Source organism: Gymnoscopelus microlampas, assembly GCF_963454915.1.
Source record: "Gymnoscopelus microlampas genome assembly, chromosome: 7".
In the NCBI taxonomy this organism is placed as follows: Eukaryota; Metazoa; Chordata; class Actinopteri; order Myctophiformes; family Myctophidae; genus Gymnoscopelus; species Gymnoscopelus microlampas.
Genome location: NC_139944.1, coordinates 33510852 through 33533268, shown reverse-complemented (window position 1 = coordinate 33533268; position 22417 = coordinate 33510852). Strand labels below are relative to the sequence as shown.

Below are 22417 nucleotides of genomic sequence, written 5' to 3'. Positions count from 1 at the left end.
ACCTTTAACATAGCTTATTCCATCAAGGGGTCAGGTGCTTTTTGACTTTTGTCTGCCTCACAATTAGTTCTTCCTTTTTAGGGTTTTATTGTGATTTATGTAACTGTATAGCCTAAAGTTTAAACCAAACATGATCATGCACCATGTTCTTGCACGATGCTGTAGGCCTACATCACACAAAACTAGTCCCAACACAATAAAAAGTGACCCGAGTACAAATTGTCATTTTATTAACGACTTCAAAAAATCGGAACACAAAAGAGTACAATGCATGCAGGGTATGAATTATCCTTTAAAACAATATTTCTCGTTCACAATACAGACCATTCTTACAGCTACTCCTGTAATTGCCTGTTTACACAAGTCTGGATAGACATTTCCCTGAATGCAACCTAACTGTTGTTTTGAACTTTGTACTGCACTGTATGTGCTCTCATTCTTGATCCCATTAGGTCTCCAAACTGTCAGCAACAGGTCCAAGATTCCATATGACATTGTATTTGAAATTCCATAGATTCCACATTTTATCTGATGCTGACATATCGCCAAATAAAACTGTATTGTTCACTCCAAAATGCAGGAATAGGGATTCAAAGTTTTTGTTTTTACAGACATTTGTATCTATATCATATTTTACAGTATCTTTTTTTGGGACAGTAGCCTATTATAAATTTAATTTTTTTAAAGGAGTGTTTATGACGTCTTACTGAATTTGACATTAGGAATGTGTTGCCACCATCTAAAACAGCAGATTAAAAAAAATATTAAGAAATAATGAGTTGCAACATCACTGGCTCTAGTTAGGATATGCTGCTATGCTTTACCAGGAGGAAGAAAGGAAATAAAGAGTTGTAATGAAATAAAAAACATTTCTTAATCCAGGCAATTTTTGAAAAACATTTTCTTCTTAACCACAATAACTGAGCTTTTTCTACACGTTTTTTTAGAGTTAAAATGAAGTACAGATATTTGCAATGTACAGTAAACTTAATTCATAGGAAACACATCTATCCTACAAAAAAGGGGGAAATAAAATAGTACAGACCCTCTCAAAAAGGGGGAGAAACGGATACAAAAGAAAGCACTGACAAACAAGAGGCAGAACGCCGGTTCATCCTGTGACAGAGATGGCCCGGTTCATGGTGGTCTCACTTCTTCCCCCTTGCGGACTTGCGGACAGACTTGGTCTTTGCCCCCCTTTTGGCTGCGGGTTTCTTGACTTCTTCCTCCTCTTCTTCTTCCTCCTCCTCCTCTTCTGATTCTGCCTCCTTTACTGGAGCAGAGCGTTTCCCGCCCCTGCGGGGCAGCTTTTTGACAGCGGGTGTTTTGGTTTTTTTGGCAGGAGCTGCCTTTTTGACGGGTGTGGCCTTCTTAGCGGGTGGTGGAGCTACCTCCTTAGAAACGGCGGCTTTCTTCGCCGACACGGCGGATTTCTTTACCGGGGTCGCGGCAGCTTTCTTTGCTGGGGATGCAGCGGTTTTCTTTGCTGCAACGGCTTTCTTTGCTGCAACGGCTTTCTTTGCCGGGGATGCGGTGGGTTTCTTCTTGGATACTGCTGCGGTTTTCTTGGCTGCTGGCTTAGGTTTCTTGGCAGGAGTGGCTATCTTGCCCTTAGCTTTTGACTTACTGGCGGAATTCTTGGCTGGTAGAGGTTTGCGTACCTTGGGTGGACCCCTTTTCACCGCTCTCCTAAGAATCAGAGTTAAATGGTTAATGGTCTATACATTTATAATGTTTGCATTACAGCTGCCCTGCCCATTTAAACAGTACCACGTCAAACAGACTTAGTCTAAGACTGAATGCAAAAAAAACTTGCCCTGAAGAATGGTTATTGGTAACGAGTGCTCCAGCTCAGTATGGATAAGATAAACAAGACAAGACCACAGCATTAGGTACACGTACCATCTGCAAATGATCTATTATTATAAACGGTAAGAAACACCCATAGGCTTGATAATAAAGATTTGGAACCCACCTCTTTGCGGGAGGTTCATCATCTGACTCGTCATCCTCCTCTTCACTCTCTTCCTCTTCACTCTCCTCCTCATCAGAAGAATCAGCGGTTCGCCTCCGCGTGGGCACTTTCTTCTTCGGTGGTGCTATGACCATGTCAGGGTACAAGATGGCTGGGCTATGGGAAAATAACAGCAAGGAAAGATATGAGTAAGCATACTGTACATTATCAGCCCATCGGGCATCAACAGATTAAGCATACCGTACATTACCAGTCCATTAGGCCGGAAATGCTTATGTGGCCATTTTGTTTAGAAAGGTTTTACTCAAAATGGTGGCAGGCCACCTGCTTGTCTTTTGGCTAAACAACCTGCACATTGTTGGTGTACTGCATTCTTGTAAGTGCTGTTAATATTGTGCTACATTTAATGACAGATCTTTCCGGTGAATTACAGTCGGTCATTTTATAATAATAATAATTTCAGATGAAAGAGGCAGTTCAGGAGGGAACTTTACACCTTTAAAACAACTCAGACATGGATTGTGCATAGAAAGGATATTCTTAAATGTAGTATTTTGTGATTTACATGAGGGATAACTACGGTAATGACAAGCCATGCGGCGATTTTCCTCTGTACTGTCCACAAAGGGCAAGCTCACAACACAATTTCTACCATTTGTAAACAAAATGTGTTCATTTTGATTATTATATCGGTCATTGTAAGTCAAGTTATTTGTCATATCTACCCGTGCAATTTACAAAGCCTGAAAGCCAAACAGAAATAAAAGTTTTACCGTATGTTCCAAAGTTCAATGAAAAAACACACTTGTTCATTAAATCGTAATTATTTGTATGACAATTAATCGTCAAGTAAAATGTCATGATCGTGACAGCCCTAGTTAATGTAGGCCTACCTGGGGTAGAATGGGAATGAGAGTTGGTAGGTTCCGCTGAACCCTTTCCCTGTGATCTGATCCATCCAGCCCTTCACTTTACACTTGGTCAAGGTCTTCCTCAGAGTTTTGACTGAAAAGGGAATAACAAAACAAAAGATTTGTACCCGCTGGGTTGTGGCTAAGGTGTCAAGCTTGAGACAGACAGCCAGGGGTGGTTGTTCCATTGAGAAGAAACAAACACAGCTCTAAATGGTCAAACAGAGCCATGTAAAACAAACTTAGTTTAAGACTGAATACAGAAAACAACCCTGCTCTAAAGAATGAAAAGCTTATTGGCAACAGGTGCCAGGGATCCATCTCAGTGTGCTTAAGATAAACACAAGACGGAGCATTAAGTACACATAAACCCCACAAATTACCTGTTATTATGAACAGTGAGAAACACTCAAAGGCATAAAGATGTAGGTATTGATGAGAATATTAAATGCAGATTAAGATTAAGTTAGCAAATAATACACAACACAAACAAACAAAGTTAACACGAAAGTTAAAATATAAACAGAGGCACGAGATGGACTGCTCTGGTTAAATCGCATCCGCCCTCGCATTGACAGAGTGACGGATCAGGCAGGCATGTGATTGGTGGATGGGACCGTGATGTATACAGGGAGGAGACGGGAGAAAACTGGTACACACTCTATAGCAATGAGTACTATCAGAATATAGAGCTATTTAACACTTATTTTAACCAAAGTAAATCACTTACCCTACCTTTAATTGAACTTACACAAACAAATGTGTACAAATGGACCGGTATTTGAACCTTCTGGTAGTCCCTGGTACTGATGTTGAGAACCAGTGTCATAACACAGAGATGCTATTCGTATAACTTAACAATCCACAAGGTTGGTGTCGACCAATAAACCTCAGCGGAAGACCACCTAGTTGAGGTCAACCTCAGAAGAAGACCAGCGTGGACATTTTATGTTTTAATATGAATTATTTTAATATGCAATTAATTGTTGATGTGGGTTCCATACTCTTTCTATTGTTATGTTTACATTTTGACTGACAATTCTCTCTGCAACCATTTTGGTCTTGCCTTGGAAAAGGAGTAGGATTGGGATCCTCTAGGATTTTAATAATTCCAGTTGCTTAATGGTTCCCTTTAATGATTCCTATAGGAGGTTCCAAATGGACCCTTACAGGTCTGTAACTCTGAGCGCTATATGGGTCCTTGAAATAAAAGTTTGAGAACCATCGGCATTGTAATTGTACAGCAGACGTGAAGTCCACATACCAGCTCTGACAGTGCGATAAACCGGTTCCAGAAACGGTTCCAAATGTGACGGAACCGATTCCGGTTCCTCAATGTTGGATCCGGTTCCGGATCCCAACCCTAGGAGGAAGATGAATGGGGTCTTACCCAAGCGGGAGCCGTTGGCTTCCTTGTTGCTGTCAATTAGGAATCTGCGGAGTATGGTGGTGCTGCAGGTTTTGGGTTCATTCATAGCTGTGATGGCTGCGGTGATGGCGTCCTCCAAGCTTCCACCTTTCGGCACTACCTTGTCACCAGTACGCTTCAGCTGTAACAGAGATAAAGAACCCAAACTTCATCAAGGGATACAGAAACATTTCACATATCTATACTGTTCAGCTGCAGGTTGGCTGTGACCCTTGCATTATGCACAGATGGATGCTGATTGGATGATGATTGAAAACCTAAAAAACATTTAAGGAGGGCCAGGCCCAACACAGGCCTCCAACCAGAATTGAACCAGGAGATGTTGGAATTATTCTATGCGGCATGTGACCAGTGCAGCCCTATGCTTAATCTTAACTGATTGTATTGTTTACTTGAATTTGGCCCGGAAACAAAAAAAGATAAAATACTCTAACAGACAGAAATCTGTTGCCATCTATCACCGTTTCAAGATTATGTGTCCTTAACGCCATCCAAATAGAGTTTATCTAATTTAGTACAATAGTTATGTTTAAAGGAGGGGACTTTACCTGGAAGGTACCACCGGCTCCTTTCCCTGTGAGGCGCTCTATCTGGCCTTTCTCCACAGCCCTCACCAAGGCGGACTTGAGCAGATCTGGTCTGAGGAAAAGAAATCAGAGACAGGGTCAATAACCTTGGCTAATAAATAAACTGCACTCTTTTCAACCCAACTTTCTCCAAGAGAACAATTACGACGTGGCACTGTAGGGGCTGAGCCTTCTAGAAGAGGGTCTGTGTGTCTGTGATTCAGGTCTAATCTTGCAATAAACTGGACTGATCAGGGTCAAATTTCCTTTGCATGCCGCAAGTAAGCCAAGGAAGTGGCCTACCAGCATTTTTTCATCTTTTAGAACTTTAATTTGGAAGTCAGAGGTTGGATTAGGCTGAAACCTTGCTCAAATATGGGCAATGACTGAGTACTGACATAGACATAAAGGGGTTGACACGAACGGTTGCCCGACTGCCTGTGTCAAGTAAATAAAACGTTTCGGGAAAGTGGAGCTTGCTTTCAGGTTGCCGGACGGGCAAGTAATTATTTTAGCAATAATTCAACTGCCAAGTCAGTGTTTGGGACATATTGCCTTTTATGTGTTGACTACGCTGTCGTATTAAATCGGCTAATTATTATTCTTTAGCTTGTTAATAGTGTTTGTCCTGACTTGCCAGTCCTTGAGCGGCCTCTAGAGGCCATTTTGGGGTTTATCATCGTTTCCACAATGCTGTTCAGAATAGTCACTTTTATTGCTACACAATAAATAGTAAATAAATACTTCTATAACCACGTGAGCGTGATCGTGCCGGTCGGCACCAAAAATCCTGTTCAGAGCATTGTTGAGACTACAAGAGGGTGGACCGGTCAGAATTCTAAATTACCTATTGAGCTATTGGGTGTGTTCACCGAAACACAATTTTCTTCTTTTTTTTACATGAAGACAGCGGAAATCAAATCAAGATAAACAGGATATATGACAATAATACCCAATGATCACAATCTAGGGGACAAAAGGCCTGTAGCACTGCATCACACAATGTTGATGGTATTTATAAGGTGCCTCTGCACCAGTGTAGCCACGTACTTATTTTCAATCTTGAGATGAGGGAAATGTTGCACCACATATTTTTTTATCAATATGTAAGAGGCCTCTTTGGGCTCGCAGAGCCGGGTGATGATCAAGGGAAGAGCATCTCCCAAGGTCTCACTCCTCACGCTAGACGATACCACACCTTTCTGCAACACAACAAGACGGGGAACATTTCATTTCAACTGGTTACAACTGTTCCAGTCTAGGGAATACACAAACTGCCAAACATAATTACGACTGTATTGAATACAACAGTGGACAACAATTATTTCTAAATTGAAAGTGGCTCCATTTCCCCCCTCAGAGAAATAGCTACTAATTGAAGCTGTTCACTGCAATTAATTTCACAAATGCAATTTAGTGACCCAAAGTAAACTTTAATCAGCTCTTGGGTGCAGCCTACTGATCATTCCCACCAGGTTTTGTGAAAATAAGGCCCTCAGTTCAAGTTATTTTGACAGATGTAGTGGGGTGAAAACATAATACCATCAATATAGTAAAATCGTAATATAAGATATTTCAGTAACGTACCTTAGTTGAAGTTGAAGGTTTGTCAGGTATCTGCTTCCCAAAGACAAAACTGCCTGAAAGGCCTTTTCCCTTGAGCTATGAGACAATGAGCAGAGAGGAAGAAGACTGGTGATAAGCCTACAGCATGTAAAAAAGTTACATGCTGTACATGTTTTCATTGTTCCTCCATTTGTAAACTGATCCCAAGAATAATTTCAATGAGTTGTCAGCACCTACACTCTACTTGTGCAAAATAAATGAGTAATGCAAACTAACAGCAGTTGTCGTGAATAAAAAAATGGCTTTCTGTATTTTTAAAATCTAGTTTTGTTTTAAAAATCTTATGTTGGGAACCACGCCTGGTAGTTCAACCCTGACATAAAGTAGAATGCGGTTAAGTCAAAACTCACTACAGAATTCAGAGTAACTTTATTGACAGTATATTGGACATACTGGAATTGGTTCCGATTCATAAAATGACATCAGAAATCCTAAGTCTGGGGTGCCTGGTGGCTCAGTCAATTGCTGTACAGACCATATGATCACTGTGGGCACAACTATCCAGGTTTGAATATGACCCCCCCCCCCCCCCAAAGATTGATTATGGGCAGATGTCATATTATTATTGTTTGTCTCTGAAAACAAGACTTTCATAAATTACCTTTCCTCTGGGTCAGTCATGAGTGTATATTGTCCTGTCCCCCCTTTACCTGTTTAATGGTGCCCTTCTCCAGCTGTTTTTTCAGGGATTTCTTGAGGAGGAATTTTCTCTTGTCCAACTCCAGACCTGGGTAGTTCTTCACAATGTACTTCATGAGAGACTGCATAGAAATCCCAGACTTGTCTTCAGAGGACTGTGAAAAGACAGACTGGGAATTAACTACAAGTGCTACAGACATGGGTTACATCACTCTACCTGGAAGCAGTGATTTGGACAGAATGATATTAGATGGTGACTCTTACATGTAGGCTTACATTGTGACCTAACCTTCATATTGTCCATTGTAGTAGGTTATGTCTAGACTGTTGGTGTTAGCATTGACTATATTCACAAGACGGCTATGTTGCTCTTACTTATCCCAGAGTATCAAGTAAGAGCAAACTTGTGCAAATATGGTGAATGGGACTGTATACAGGCCAGGACAAATGCAGTAATCCACTGCAAGTTTATGCATACCTTAACAGCCTCTACGAGGATGGTATCCACCTTCGGCTGAGAGCCGGCAAAATTTGAAACGGGGAACTTTTTGCTTGCAGTAACTGAGGCCCATGCGGGAATGGTCTTCTTCTTCTTGATTTTGGCTTTCTGCAGCTTTCCGTCCTTCAACCTGTCACCAAAATGAAGCAAGAGGGAGCAGTAAATAACCGGGGTTGCTCTGTTTGAGGCGATATTTCACTGTGATTATCACACCTTTATCTACGTCATATCCTCACCTTATCAGTAGGACATAGCAGTGTGTTGTACACTGTCCGGCTTCGCAGTCCTTGCATTTTTCAATAGGTCCCTTTGTCACCGCAGGCAAAGCCAAACTGAAATTTCAAAACATCTGTCTTTACGCAACCATAGCAGTTTGGTCTCATTCCCACCCATAAGCTACTGATTGTTTTGATAGGCTGTGCGGCTGTTATCAGTGCTTGGCTGCTTGCTCATATTTAGTCTCTGTCAAGTCAGAGTTTAGTAAATCGAGCTCTGCGTTATGGTTTTGGAGGAGAAGAGAAAAACAAAATTATTGGTGGATATCGCCGGTGTCATTTCATGTTTGTTTCCACTGTTAGTAACATGTTACATGAAATATACAAAACAATATCAAGTGACTTCTTTAATGCAGTAAACTATTAGAGGCATACGTATTTTAGCCATTAAAAAGTATTGTTTTTTGTATGTTTTCTGTGACCACAATTCGACTATGATGGATTGCATTGGTGGAACCAAAAGTGTAAACACACTGGTGGTATCCTCCACCAGTGTCTACAGATCCTATACTCATCCTTATTTAAGTTTCTTTTGAACAGTACGTGTTCTACCAAATCACATTTTTTTTATTTTATCATACACAATTTTCCTGAACATCAGAATACCTGAAATATAATAACATGATGCTTATTTCCACAATATTGTATTGAATATTGTGATGTTTAAAATGGAAACCAATTTGATTTGAAATTGTATGCTGAATGTCGTCTTTAGCCCATAAGTAAGTGGTACTATATTCGACAAAGTAAGTCTTAAAAGTATTATTTCCAGGCCAAGCAAAAAAACACAATGTCTGCCAATGAGTTGTCCTTCTCTAGATCCTACAACATCGTGGACACAGAGATGGGTACATTTACTTGATAAATGGAGAAGACAAAATAGGATATATGCGTGTGACTGGTCTCCGGGAACTGCAGCACTGGCCATTTTGGTCTTACCTCAACCCCGCACCCCCCTCAAGTATGAAACCAAAATGGTCGCCGCGTGAATAAATTGTAATCCATCCACTGGAGGCAAGGATAATAAAACAGATAAAAGTGCTTTCCCAAGTGAAATATCGCAATTTTCATTTGTAGAGCTTATGTGGCTTCATCAAACTCACTCTTCCCCCTCAGCCTCATCTCCTTTCTTTCCTGCAGCTGCTTCGTCAGCTTCCTCTCCGTTCTCTTTTGGTTCTGGGTCACTGGCCTCTTCACCATCTCCTGTGTCCTTGGCTGCTGGAGATGAGGGAGCAGCGTCCTCCTCCTCCTCAGCTGAAGGTGGCTCCTCAGATACTGCATCAGGCTCTGTGTATTAGGAGAGAAGCACAACATATGCGGTTTATGGAAAATTCTGTTTAAATTTCACTTTTATTTTCAATTCTGTATCTTGCATTTTTGTGTTTTGTCTATGTGAGCTACGGTCTAGATTAAGGTCATACAACTGCAACAAAAAAGGTCTAGCTTCGTTTACTCAATTTTGTGAGTGTACTGCCCTCTAAACGTTAAAACATGCCAGACCTTAGTATACTGTGTGTTGTAAGCAACACTTAGGCATTTAGGCTAGGTGTGCCTACATTTTCCATGCTTAAATATTGGCACTAGGCCTAGATGTTTTAGTTTTTCATAAGATTTGGGGGTCCCGTCTTCTAAGGCTGCACGATATATCAAACATGTACCTTCATCGAGGTATCATCATGCGCGATATACCTATCGCAGTAGGTTAATGATGGCACTCTAAGTGCCTTTTTAGAGAATTTTCTCTTCACAGACTATCAACTGAATTAACGGGAGCTGTAAAGGTTTGTCTTTGGTGTAGCGTGTTTGTGTGTGTGCGTGCGTGTCCAGCTGAACGTTTTCTGTTGATAGCAAGTACTTTCCAGTAGCCCCTCATGAAACTGACTTCTACTTCACTCCAAGCCAAAAGGACAATTTTATTTTCCATCTTGAATGGAAGCAGGGCTAATATTGTTATTGCATTTACGTGCTAAGCTGAAAGTCAAAGTTTATTGTATTGACTTTTGTTGGGCTAGATATTTGTTTAAATTTCTTGAATTTAGTTTGCAAAACTTAACCTAAGCAAAAAAACTATGTACTGCTTTTTTTTAACTTATTGTGAGACATATCGTTCGAGGTTTTCAACAATGTCATCGAATAGTGCATGCTTTCCTAATATTGTGCAGGCTTACCGTCTTAATTGTTCATAAGATGGCGGTTGTTAAAGTTCTCTGCATTTTCTACAATACTGAATAGTTTTGCACTAGGACAGAATAAAGCAAAATTTAACAACAAGGACAGAATAAAGCAGCTAAATTTAACAGTTGTATGTTCCGTCTTGCAATCCCAAAGATGGTAGTTAGGGTTGTCCCGATTACGTGAACGGGGCCCGATCACGTGATTTTCAAAAGATCGGATAAAAAGATCGGGGATTGGGATTACATTTTTTATTTTATTTTTTTATGAAATCTTTTTATTATTTTATATAAAAGTTATAAAACAAAAATGACCATGTTCACGTCTTTAACTCTTTGCCTGCCAATGACGAGATCTCTCGTCATATTTTGCAATGGCTTACACCGCCAATGACTATGACTGAATGATCCCAGGATCACCCAAGAAGAGTACACCCAGAAATCACGTGATCACAATAAAATGAAGCTGGTTTCCTTCAGTGTTATAGGATTTATAAAAGTATTTTTTTCTCTGCTTTCTGTTTTTGGGGAAAAACAAGCCACATTCAACTGCCCATAACTATGGAATGGATTATCCCGATTGTACGCCCCCCCCCCCCATTCTCCGAGACCCCCGTGTGTGTAATGAGGAGATCGCTATGAAAAATAATATTCTAAGATTTTTCAAAGGTTAGTCAAAACGCTCGAAATCGCTGCCAGTGGCGTGACACTTGGCAGGCAATGTGTTTAAGAGTTAATATGTAGGATATGTCCGTATTTCACACCCGATTCTTACTTCGTCAAACGACTGTGTTGCGCACTACAAGCACACAGCGCTTCACGAATGCGATGCAAGCTTGTGGGTCACTATTTTCGACACACTGACTACTAGTGATGCGCGTGTCGGGTTTTTTCATGACCCGCCCCGCCCCGCGACGGAACCCAACCCGCCTCAACCCGCCCCGCGAACCCATATATAAATCTACGGCTCAACCCGCCCCGCGACCCACGATTTTTTTTTTATTCTGTAAAATCATGGTTAGAAAATAATCCCCAAGTGTATTCAAACTGTTTTATTGTTAATATTCTTATTCTTATTAGGAATAAAGACAAAACAAGAGCATGTTATTATTTTTATTTTTTTTGCGTGTGAGAGCGCGTGACCCGCTCACCCGCAGCCCGCATAATTTTCTCCGAAATTCTGACTGACCCACCCGCGCCGCGGGTTGACCCGCGGGTCCCGCGGGTTACGGGTCAACCCGCGCATCACTACTGACTACACCCTTGTGTGTGTATTATTTAGGCTTTACCATGCTTCAAGCGCCCCCTGCTGGCAAATCTACAGTTGTTACACTTTGGAACACCCTACAAAATGGCTGACACCCCCCACGTGCACTACAGGAGGCCTGCAGCGTTATCCCACCCGGTCTCAGCAACAACTGGCGACGCCCCTTTCTTAGACACACACGGAACTGCCTCTCACATGGGTGGGCTGTTAAGTAACTCCCAAACCCCCTGAAATACCAGACGGAAATACCAGACGGCACAGGCGTCAATGTTAAGCGTTAGTCTATTAATCCCTGCGCATCGGGATCGAATTCTTCTCATTGTTTATTTTTTATACAATAATAATTTTATTACGATTAAGGTTAGGTTCAGGTAAAGTTTTTGATGCCCCCAGCAAGGCGGGCCACTAGGCCCCGGCGGCCCGTTTGGTGAAAACAGACTACAGCTCCTAATATTAAGTTGGGAAGTAGTTGGCCAAAAAAAAGCAGTACGCCGTTTCTGCCGGACTTGAGCAACGAGAGGCAACGCCTAGCAAGTCGCTGTGCCGAACGTTGCGACGTCCGCCAGAACCGACTCAGAGCCGTTCGAGTTATGTACATATAGGGACAAAATCGTAAATTACCCCCCCCCCCCCCCCAGGCAATGCCAGCCGAGCAGTGCTGTCCTCCTGGAATGTCAAGCATGACTACGGGCGAAGCAGTTCCGCGTGCGTCACAGAAGGGGGCGTAACACAGAAGTTACTGACCGGGTGGGATAACGCTGGTCGCCTACAGGAGTCAGCAATTTGGAACACTTGCATACAGCACTATTGAGTATTGTTGGCCAATAGGTCAGTGGTAGCTGGTTGGGAGGGGGTGGGGTAGTGTTGATGCATTGTGTGGAGAGGTTAACCACTTAAACCCCAGTATCAGTGTTGTGGGGAAAGCTTTTGCTGGAAATACCTGATCGACAAGCTCACAACGTGTCGTGTTGTGAGCTTGTTGATCTGCCATTTTTTAATAATAATTATTATTATTATTTTAGTATTGAGCCCTGAGGGACCCCGGTTACCCATAATGGGGTTTAAGTGGTTAACATGGATGATGCACAACAGTGATGCTCACCTTGCTCTGCTGCAGTAGAGGGGGCCGACTCCTTGGGTGGAGTTCCTGCTGCACGACGGATAGGCATCACACTAGTGACCTAAACGGATGTGTGTGTGTGTGTGTGTGTGTGTGTGTGTGTGTGTGTGTGAGAGAGAGAGAGAACATACAAAAAACGTTAGGGTTTGCTGCTGCTCAGTGTCCAAAGGGCATTGCTAAGAGATATGGCTGACAACGCCGCTCTCTCAACTTGAGGGATACGGATATCTTTCGCCAGCCAAATAATATCGTGTTATTCATCATGGAGGCCTTTGCATTGCATTTCCCCCAAATGGGTGCAAGAAAATGTCCAGTGCCAGCCGAATAAACGTATAGTAACGTCGCTGTGCAACTGCAGCCCACTATTACAATGCAATGCGGGCTCATACGTAACAGAAAAGAACAGTTGTTTGTATTTAGAATCAATGAAATAGTCTCCACGAATTACAATTTCGCCATTTTGTAACGTTAGATCAGTTCATACATACAGTAATGGCGTCGCACGGAGCTCATCAAATTCATTGTTGCATTGATTTTAAGGGGAAAAAATACACTTTGCAGACGATTATTTTTCATTAAGCGAATGCAAAAAAACCCCACCAAGTTTATAAAGTTATGCACAACTTACCGTCTCAATGTCGTAGGATAACTAATAGATATAATTCTGCAGGGTCCTTTATTTAGAATTGTCTCTATTTACGTGCCCCTCCCCCAGTGTTGAGTGTGTGCACGTAGCGGCGTGCTATATTCACGGCACAACCATCCCATAGGCCGGAGGGGTGACCCCATAGGCCGGAGGGACGACCGCGCAGCCATTGGCCAGTCGTCGCGAGACCGATATGATGAACATTGACCGCAGTTCGAGTGCGATCAAACTTTTAGTTAAAGTTAATTTAACCCTCTATTATAGATAACAGCTACAAGTACAATGGCATAGATTGTTTAGGAAAATGTTATCGCTCAGAAACATGCATGCTATGGCTAATTATTTGGCAGTTATCCGTAGTAGTTAAGAGTTTAAAGTATATCTGTTACATTGCATACCTGTTCGGAGCTCATGGTGGAGTTGTGTCAGTGTTGCCAGGTTTTCAGAGACAGAGCTCAGTGACCGTGAGCCCTTCGCACTTTATACATGGGCCATTTGGAAATAGCCGATCTACAAGTTCACACGCTTGTAGATCTATTTTCAAAAGAATTCTAGAAGACATTTAAAAACAAATTGGAGTATTTTTGAAACATTTTAACAACACAAATCTAGTATGGGGGTCCCTGGCATAACATATTATCAGATGGGGGTCCCTGGCATAACATTTTCAGATGGGGGTCTCTGGCATACCATATTTTCAAATGGGGGTCCGCAGACAAATACATATGAATTTGGGGGTCCTGGACATGAAAATGTTTGAGAAGCACTGGTTTAAACATTAGGAAGCAAGCCCAAAATAAGCAAGCCCAAAATAAGCAACTTCCCCTTGGAAACAAGCCCAAAAAAACGCAACCACCAATATTTACAAGCAACTTTACAGAAAAACAAGCCCAAAGTTGCTTATAATAAAAGACATGGCAACCCTGGACTAGAGCCTCTTTGTCCCGGCCCTAGAGGATGATTCATCACACTGCATGCGATTTTGAATTTCAAACAAATCCTGAAACCAATGAAATGCGTTGCATTCAAGCCTCGTCATCATGAAACCAAAACCCCGACAGCCTATACAAGATAACCCTGTAATTTGATTAAAATAACAAAGGTCTAGCAGGCAGTTGTACCAGTTAACTAACATTACCATAAAGTGGTGGTGGCGGGCTCATTTGCAAACCTTTTCATCATGTGACAAGATTACCTTTGAGCAACATATCTCTCCAGGGCGTTGCATTACATTTGGTGTGCAAAAAACAACTGATTTAAAATGAATCTAAAATGCTACACTTTTTTTTTTTAAACATATTTTTTAAACATATAGAGCCTACATCAAGCTGGGATAGTATTTCACATTTTTTTCTGGTAGATTTCTGTCTTTTCCTTTGATCTCCATCAAAAATGTCCTTATTGGTAACATTCTGTATTTTGGTTTGTAGGCCTACATTCTAATATATTTTCAACACTATTAACGCTGCCTTGTGCAATATGAGACCTCTGCTAACAAACAAGGGGAATAATAGTTACCATTTATAAAACACTTATAAAACAAGGAAGGTTACAAGTGCTGTACATAGTTTCATTTCTTCAGTTTACATATAGCCTAAAACTGAATAAAATAAAAGCTGAAACAGAATAAAACAAAACCGAGTGAGAACTGAACTATTTATAGAATCAAATAATGTTAAGAAAAAATATGGAAAGGTTTTTCGATAATATAAACCACTGATTTAGCAAGACTGAGACCCTCGGGCAGGTCATTCCAGAGACAAAGAGCACTGACAGCGAAGGGATGGTCACCTGTTGTGTCAGCCTAGAGATTCACCACAGGTTCCTGCACGAGGACCTCAGGCACAGGCTCATAAGGGGTTATTAACACACATTTTTATTTGGGGACAGGCCATGAAGAGCCATAATCAGGGAGGTAACCAGCGTAGGGATGTGAAATAGAAGTAAACCTTTCTACTGGTTTGTTAAAAGCCTAGTCAACAGCGGTGGGTCATGGTGGCAAATGTCGGCGGCGACACCTTCAAAATTATTTCTCAACCAAGTGTCACCTGTGGCTGTGACAATGAATGACAACACGTTTCCTCATTTGCACAATGCACAACAACCAGATGGTCTTTCTTGTGGAAAATAACACTACCCCACATAACTTCTCCTACTTTGACTGACAACAGGCGACAGCCAATTCACCATTTTAATCAGGCTCCCAACCTCTTCTATGAGGTCCGACTACAGCCAAAAATATGCACACACCAAGGAGACTGCCCTCAATGCTCAGAACCACACGTTTTTTTGGCAACCCCGGCTTGGTTTTGGAAGAGCTTGAAATCAGGCTGGATTTGAATGCTTTAAAAAAGAGGGGGAAACGACATTGGAAGGCTGGCAAGGTGCAGATATAGGCCGCTAGTGTTATGTCTCAATGATATTTTCAGGCCATGTGACTCTTAGGTGTTGCATGAAAAAATGATTATCATCACGGTCATTCCAGCAGTCACTGTGTTCCCAGTAAAATATTTGGTTGGTGGTGGTCTGTTGGAGGTTGTTCATTACCATGACGCTATAAATTACTATATTCAAGAAAACATCATGTATGTTATAATTAGGATTCAATTTTACCTGCCATTTTGTACAACAGAGCAGAGTCACAGAATTCATTAGGTCACCAATTATTGTGAGACAGCACAAGTCAATAGACCAATTATTTGTTTACTAACATTGAGCCTGGACACACAGGTGATTGTTTCACGCAATCAATTCCCAACCTGTTTCGGGGTGCACTGGTTTCAGCACACCCCAACCCCCTCTTGTGTGTGTTGGCTAGTGAGACGCGTCCTAACGAGACCTGATATAATGGGTTTCGTTGCGCGCATACTGGCTGCACGCAGCCAGTATGACGTCGTCTGTTAAGGGGTCTATAGCAAAGCCAGTTTCCGGCTAAGCCTGATGATTGTTAAAGTTTGGTTTGTATTTTTGTTGCCAAAGAACAGAAACACTCTGCATTATTACCCCCAATTTTAACAGTGATGAACAGTAGCAGATCTTCATTCCAGTTTTAATGTGGACCCCATCTGCCCGAAAAGGAAACCTTTAAACCCAATTTATTTGATCTACATGACCTCTCCATGAGGGAATCCCTAAACCCATGAGTTAAAAACTACATGAAATATTTCATGTGATCAACCATCATGTCCTTGAAATAATCATGGAGATTTATTTTTTTAAATACCTTTTTTGTCTTTAATGTATTTACAAGCATTTAATCTGCTCTGTAGGTTTGAAGTATTACAAGCACTTCCATGTTCAGCAACTCATTTTGCTTTTTAAACTTGCATTTTGCTCATCTCGATTGAACGTTACCTATTTTTGTTCATTGGTGTCATTTTATATCAAGTTCATCTGAGATTTCTCTGGTGTGGATCATTTGCATTGCTAGTCGAATGCATACGTCTAACCTCTCGCGAGGCTGTATGTACATATAACATGGAGCAAGCCAAAGCAGAGGGAACACTTCTTGGTTATTTGGTGATAACCTGTAACTTCAAACGTCATACAAGGACAACGTTAATAAAGTTCATGTGCGCCCAGTCTCTGCTTCCCCTTCATCCCAAAATAGCTTTGTTTTTTTTTTCTTACCCTGTTTTCAACCAAACATTTTGGAATTCAGGGTGGCTATTTTATTTCACAATTATTATTTTGTTATTATAATTAATAATATTGTTATTTCTATTGTTGTCAACGTTCTTCTCATTGTGAGCATCTGCAAATGTTAAATAAACTTCCATATTTGCAGTCCTTTAAAAAAATAATAAATTAAAGAGTCCGGAACCTATGTATCTTTTAAGTCTCTTCTTAAAAAGTAACAAAAGAAAAAGTAAGTTAAAATTTAAAACAAAAATATTTTCTATGTATAATACAGGTATATCTTTTTTTGTTTAGTGCTTCCGCCGTTGGAATCCAAACTCAAAATGGCGGCGTGTTTTCAGAACCGTACCGCAGAAAAAAAAAGATTTCCAGCCGTAAACGTGTCGTTCCTGCCCCGCTCGCATTTTGAAAGTTTGTTTTGTTCTGCTGCGATAATGCAGTTCTTTCATGTAGCAACAGCTGGCCTTGTGTCCCGTAATTGGGGGGTGGGTCACCGTCGCCACTATCTCCCTCGTCAATTATCCTCCGACTCCTCCTCAGCCTCCCTCAGCCAGGTGAAGAACGCTGTGACAGACTTGAGAGCCACACCCTTGCCCTGCTGCTCGGCAGGGTCTTTGCTCGTCTCCCACTTGTAGAACGCGTCCTCCGAGATGACATCCTCGTCATACAGACAGTCAAAGAACATCCGCAGGAGGTCTGGGCAGAGAGAGATACAGGTAGAATGCATGTGAAAAGAGGCTTTGCATGTAGTGTGTAATGGCATCATTTAATAACATAACATGTCTGCCCCAAAGCCACATGTTAATGGGAAGAGTTGAAATGTGTGTAGCATGGTATTGACCCCCAAGAAAGAGATTTCAACTCAATCGAAAATCGGCAATCGAAAACCGGCAAAAGTGTCCGTTTTCAAGATGTTTTGGCCATTATCTCTGGAACAGAAGGTCCAATCTGCTCAGTTCAAAGCTTGTTGGATGCATGACTTTGAGGACATTAAGCACACAATGACACCTAACGGGTTATTCAGGTTTTCTAGGGGAGACGAGATCTTAGTTGGGCAGGCGACCGCCTGCCCTGCCTCTACAGTGGGTATGCCACTGGTTTGCCACATGAATAAAAAGGTTTACACAAAGTTATACAAACAGTTTGTTCGATTCAAGGAATTTGATCATTTAAATTGACCAACATTGGCTAAATTATTAGGAACATCTAAATGCAGTTAATGCTATATTCTTTCCTATGACCTCGGTGTGGGTAGCATAATCCAAGGAAAACATGACATGCAGTGCGGACTATTGACTGTGGAGGGCAGCAATACACCTTGCAGTTTCTATTTGCTGCTATTATACACTGGCTGCAACTGTATTATAAATGTTGGTTGTTTTTTTAACTCCATATTATTATTGCTTATCACCATTACTATGCAGCGATGTTTGAGGAGCCAATTTTCTTTGTTACTTTTTATGTTCCTGTAGTCCTGTACACAAACCGTAACAACAAACAATGACCATAATCCATTGCACGCACACAATCCTCCACCTCAATGTTTAAAGATCAAAGGAAAAACAGCCAACAGCATGAAGGTAAGCACTCTTACTAGCTGAAAAAAACAGGTCGTCTTTTCTTGTGTGCAACATATAAAGCCAACAGCAATGAAGGATGAAGATAATCAGCATCTTTGCTCAATAGAGCTTTTTTTCTCAAGAAAATGTTGGTTTACAGCCCACCGTTAACTGCTGCACCAGGTACTGCAAGAGCAACAAGTCCAAATGTAACTTTGTACATAACACTAAAACAGTTAACATGGTGCATATAGACATAATTCCTTGAATAAGTTTGGTTTATTGAGAAAATAAGCCGATTTCTTCATGTTTTGCTGCTGCATTGCTGGTGGCTTTATACAATGACAGGGGCACACTAATTTGCAGCTCCTTTTAGTGTGCTTTTCTCCATGCTGCAGAGTATTTTTACACTGGTGGGCCGCGAGGGAATTACAAGGGGTTTTACAAGAGGTCTCTCTTGTAAAAGAGATTTCTGATCTCCTGATATATAACATTAATATAAAATAAATATGTAAAAAGAAAATACATATATTTTTTTTTAAACCTTGAAAAATTAGTTTTCATTGTGATACCGATAAATATCATCTTAACGTGTACTATGTTAGTTCCATTAATCCAAGCCAGAACACAATCGATTGAATGATCGCTCTGAAAATGCACAGCTGCCATGTTAAGTGGTCAGATGGGTGGGCCGCTAACGCTTCAACATTTTAAAGTGGGCCCTGATCCAGAAAACATTGGGAATCACTGCTGTGGGAAAAACCTGTGTTGCCTGCCTCCAGACTTTAGTATCATGCCAGATTATAGACACTAAAGTCTGCCTGGACTATGTCTCCTTGTGTCTATTCTGGTCTGTCTCTCTCCATTTCCTCAGTTCTCTGTGTCTCCCTTTATATTCTCTAGAAACAACAGGAAAAAAATTATGCATTCACATAAATGACCACACAGCCATGATGATATACAATATAACATCACTCCCTCTTGTGTGATATTACTTAACCCATTCAATCCGGGAACGCATCTCTGTCATTTTAGATTTCTTTGACTATTCAAAAATAGCAGATATACTATGAGCTTGTAGATCTGCTATTTTGAAAAATCTTGAAAGTTTGTGCAAATCTGGGGGTCCCTGAAACAAAATATTTTACAAATGTATATATATTCAAAGATTTGCACACATTAAAAAAAATAAAAAATAAATAGCAGATCTACAAGCTCATAGCGCGGCACTTGTTGCCGCGTTATGAGCTTGTATATCTGCTATTAGTGAATAACCAAAATAAGTCTAACATGACAGAGATGCGTTCCCGGATTCAATGGGTTAATTATTTGAAAGTCAATTCTCTTCTGGTGTGCCAGGAAGATTAAAACAAGAGCTCAGAATTACTTTGCACTTCTATTTGACACAAAACCCTGACTGCCGGAAATGCATCTTGCACATTGCAGGGGGGCGGCTGAACATGTGGCACTGTGGCGAGGCACTCACTTGGAGGCTGATCCAAGGTGACGATCAGAGCCTGAAGTGCATAAAGTGCTTGCAGCTGTCGCTCAGTGTCTGAGTTAAGGTACTTGAGTAAAACGGGCAATCTTCTCTGGATGATGGCCGTGTCGACTCGACAGGTGCTGTTCTCATCTGCAAGTGGAAACGAAAAGATGGGGGTGGGGGGGTTTGGGGGAAGAATATGCCTGGTGAGCTGCTTTGAGTCTGACAGTGTTTCAAATGATGCAATCAACACAGCGATTCTGGTATAATAGTCTCTCTTTCCCCTCCTGGGCGGGTGGAGTCTTCACCTTTCACTGCTGCCTTACAGACGGCCGTCATCAAAGCCCTCAGGAATGGAGATGAGCTCATCTGAGATTCATCTAGATTGGCCTGTGGGAGTGGAAGAGAACATGGAAGAGGACGGAACATATGTCAATTTCACAGGCAAGGGAGGAGCTGTCACCACTCTTAACTACTTAAACTCGATATACTTCATTGTCCGGGGTCTCTCAGGGGTCTATACTTTTTTCTCTCTATACCAAATCTCCTCGCCGTTGTGAGCATGCAGATCTGCATTTTTTGCCAAAATGTTCAGCTATTTTCGCACAATGTTTGCCTATTATGACATGCCCAGAATGAGGACGCTGGGGTTCATGTTAGGGATGTGAGATTAGTGTGAGATAACGATTAGTGTTCTAGTTATGGATTTTTAAAATACCAATACAAGAAAGCCCCTTTCTAAATGATCTGTGTCCATTAGGATTACTTTTGTCCCAAAGCCCTAGCCCAAATACTTGATAACAAAACTAACCCAAGCAAGTAAGACATGGAGATGATTTTTCTACTATTTTCCCTGTACACACACGGATATCATGAAAACAACTACCATTTCAATGTATTGATATTAATTACTTTCCATTATCCGTACCTCTACCCAGTCAAAGATCTGCTCGTCGGTGGCCATGTCCTCAAGCAGGAGTCTCTCCAGCTGTTTGCTCATCTCCTCAGGAGACAGGATTCGTTTAGACAGATCTTTCTCAGGACTGGAGCACTCTGACAGAGTGAACTGAAGCTCCTGTCAGGACAAACAAGAGAGGATGGGAGGGGGTGGACATCATTATTCAATTCAAAAGTTATTTAATCATAATTACTGTTGATGATCTCACTTGTTACAGTGTCTCTGAGGGGTTCCCTTTAAGTAGTACTAGGAGGATAACATGAAGAGAGAGAGACACACAGGGAGAGAGGCCAAACTAGAGAGAATCAAACTGGAGAGAAAGGGGTCCAAGAAATGTAGGTAAAAAAAGGAGAAAAAAAAGAGCACGTAAGGCTGCATTTTTATATATGATGTGAATTTACACTTAAAGGCCCGTTCATAGTCCCTAGATGTGTCTTAAACGTACGTCATGGGGTGAGGCATTCCGTCCGTTCTTTACGGACACATACATGGTTCGCTCGCGTTATTTAGGAGAGAGAGATTGCACGTACCCAATGTTGCCATGTCTGCTTATTATAAGCGACTTTGGGCTTATTCTTCTGTATAGTTGCTTGTAAACAAACAAGCAATTTTTTATTGGTGGTTGCGGTTTTATTTGGGCTTGTTTCTAAAGTGTAGTTGCTTATTTGGGCCAATTATTATTTAAACCAGTGATTCTCAAATATATATTGTAGATCTGCTATTTTCATATGCAGTGGTGTAAAGTAACTAAGTACATTTACTTAAGTACTGTACTTAAGTAAAATTTTGAGGTAATTGTACTTTACTTGAGTATTTCCAATTTCCAATACTTTTACTTTTACTCCACTACATCTCAGAGGCAAATATTGTACTTTTACTCCACTACAATTATTTGAAAACTTTAGTTACTAGTTACTTTTCAGATATAAATGATGATAATATGAAACGTACATTAACCACTTTAGCCCAATTTTATACATAGGCTATTTGAAAATAGCCGATCCGATGCGACGCCTTGTGAGCTTGTAGATCGGCTATTTTCAAACATTTTTGTACTTTTACTTTTGGTACTTTAAGTACATTCTGATACCAATACTTTTGTACTTTTACTCAAGTACATTTTTAATTCCAAACTTTGACTTGTAACAGAGTACTTCTGCATTGGAGTAGTGATACTTTTACTTAAGTAAAACATTTGAGTACTTTTTCCACCACTGTTCATGTGGCCTACTCGATTCTTTTGGGCTTGTTTTCATAGACCTGGTTACTTATTTCTCTCACAAAATCTGGCAACCGGTTGTGTCACGCTACAATGCTATGAAACTAGCATTGTAGCCCAGTGAAACTACAGGCAAAACGTAGTGAACGTCCGTCGGGCTGACGGTGAATGTCGACTGAACGGACGGAACAACTGTAGCCGTTAGTGACGGAGGGGGAGTAAAAAACGACAACGCAAGGAGCGCCGGCGCTCGTTACGTATCCTTACGTCCGACTATGAATGATACTTAAGACACCATAGGCTACTAATTTGGTTGTTCCACGAGCAGCCGCAGAACGCCGATGCACAACTTAGAAAAGTTGGGCACTTCAAATCAATAATTCTAAAATCTTTCCAGTAACAAATCCTGAACAGAAAAAGCTTTGCGCTATTTAC

At 41.1% G+C, this 22417-nt stretch overlaps 2 protein-coding genes across 11 annotated transcripts in view; both read right to left on the bottom strand.

Annotated features, from left to right (window-relative positions):
• Positions 1-213: 213 nt before the first annotated feature.
• Positions 214-13585, bottom strand: hp1bp3 (heterochromatin protein 1, binding protein 3). 3 transcript variants are annotated; one of them, XM_084062389.1, is made up of 13 exons: positions 13523-13585; positions 12461-12539; positions 9024-9207; positions 7882-7977; positions 7625-7775; positions 7158-7301; positions 6469-6543; positions 5932-6083; positions 4864-4954; positions 4277-4436; positions 2869-2980; positions 1976-2131; positions 214-1689 (listed from the first exon to the last, which is right to left on the bottom strand). In XM_084062389.1, the coding sequence occupies exons 1-13, from the start codon at positions 13535-13537 to the stop codon at positions 1149-1151; spliced, it is 1956 nt and encodes a 651-aa protein (XP_083918515.1). In that variant the 5' UTR covers positions 13538-13585; the 3' UTR covers positions 214-1148. The 3 variants fall into 3 exon arrangements, with proteins under 3 accessions (XP_083918515.1, XP_083918516.1, XP_083918517.1); XM_084062390.1 differs by lacking the exon at positions 13523-13585 and adding an exon at positions 13107-13220; XM_084062391.1 differs by lacking the exon at positions 7882-7977.
• A 2252-nt stretch (positions 13586-15837) lies between these two features.
• Positions 15838-22417, bottom strand: part of eif4g3a (eukaryotic translation initiation factor 4 gamma, 3a) — a 91181-nt gene continuing 84601 nt past the window's right edge. For 7 of the 8 annotated variants that reach the window (XM_084062331.1, XM_084062334.1, XM_084062335.1 and 4 more), the window contains 4 exons: positions 20734-20880; positions 20114-20195; positions 19809-19955; positions 15839-17459 (listed from right to left, as the gene is read on the bottom strand). In XM_084062331.1, the coding sequence (XP_083918457.1) occupies positions 17278-17459; positions 19809-19955; positions 20114-20195; positions 20734-20880 (558 nt within the window). In that variant the 3' untranslated portion in view covers positions 15839-17277. Of the gene's footprint in view, positions 17460-19808; positions 19956-20113; positions 20196-20733; positions 20881-22417 lie in introns of all 8 variants that reach the window. The other variant, XM_084062338.1, reaches the window with a different exon arrangement.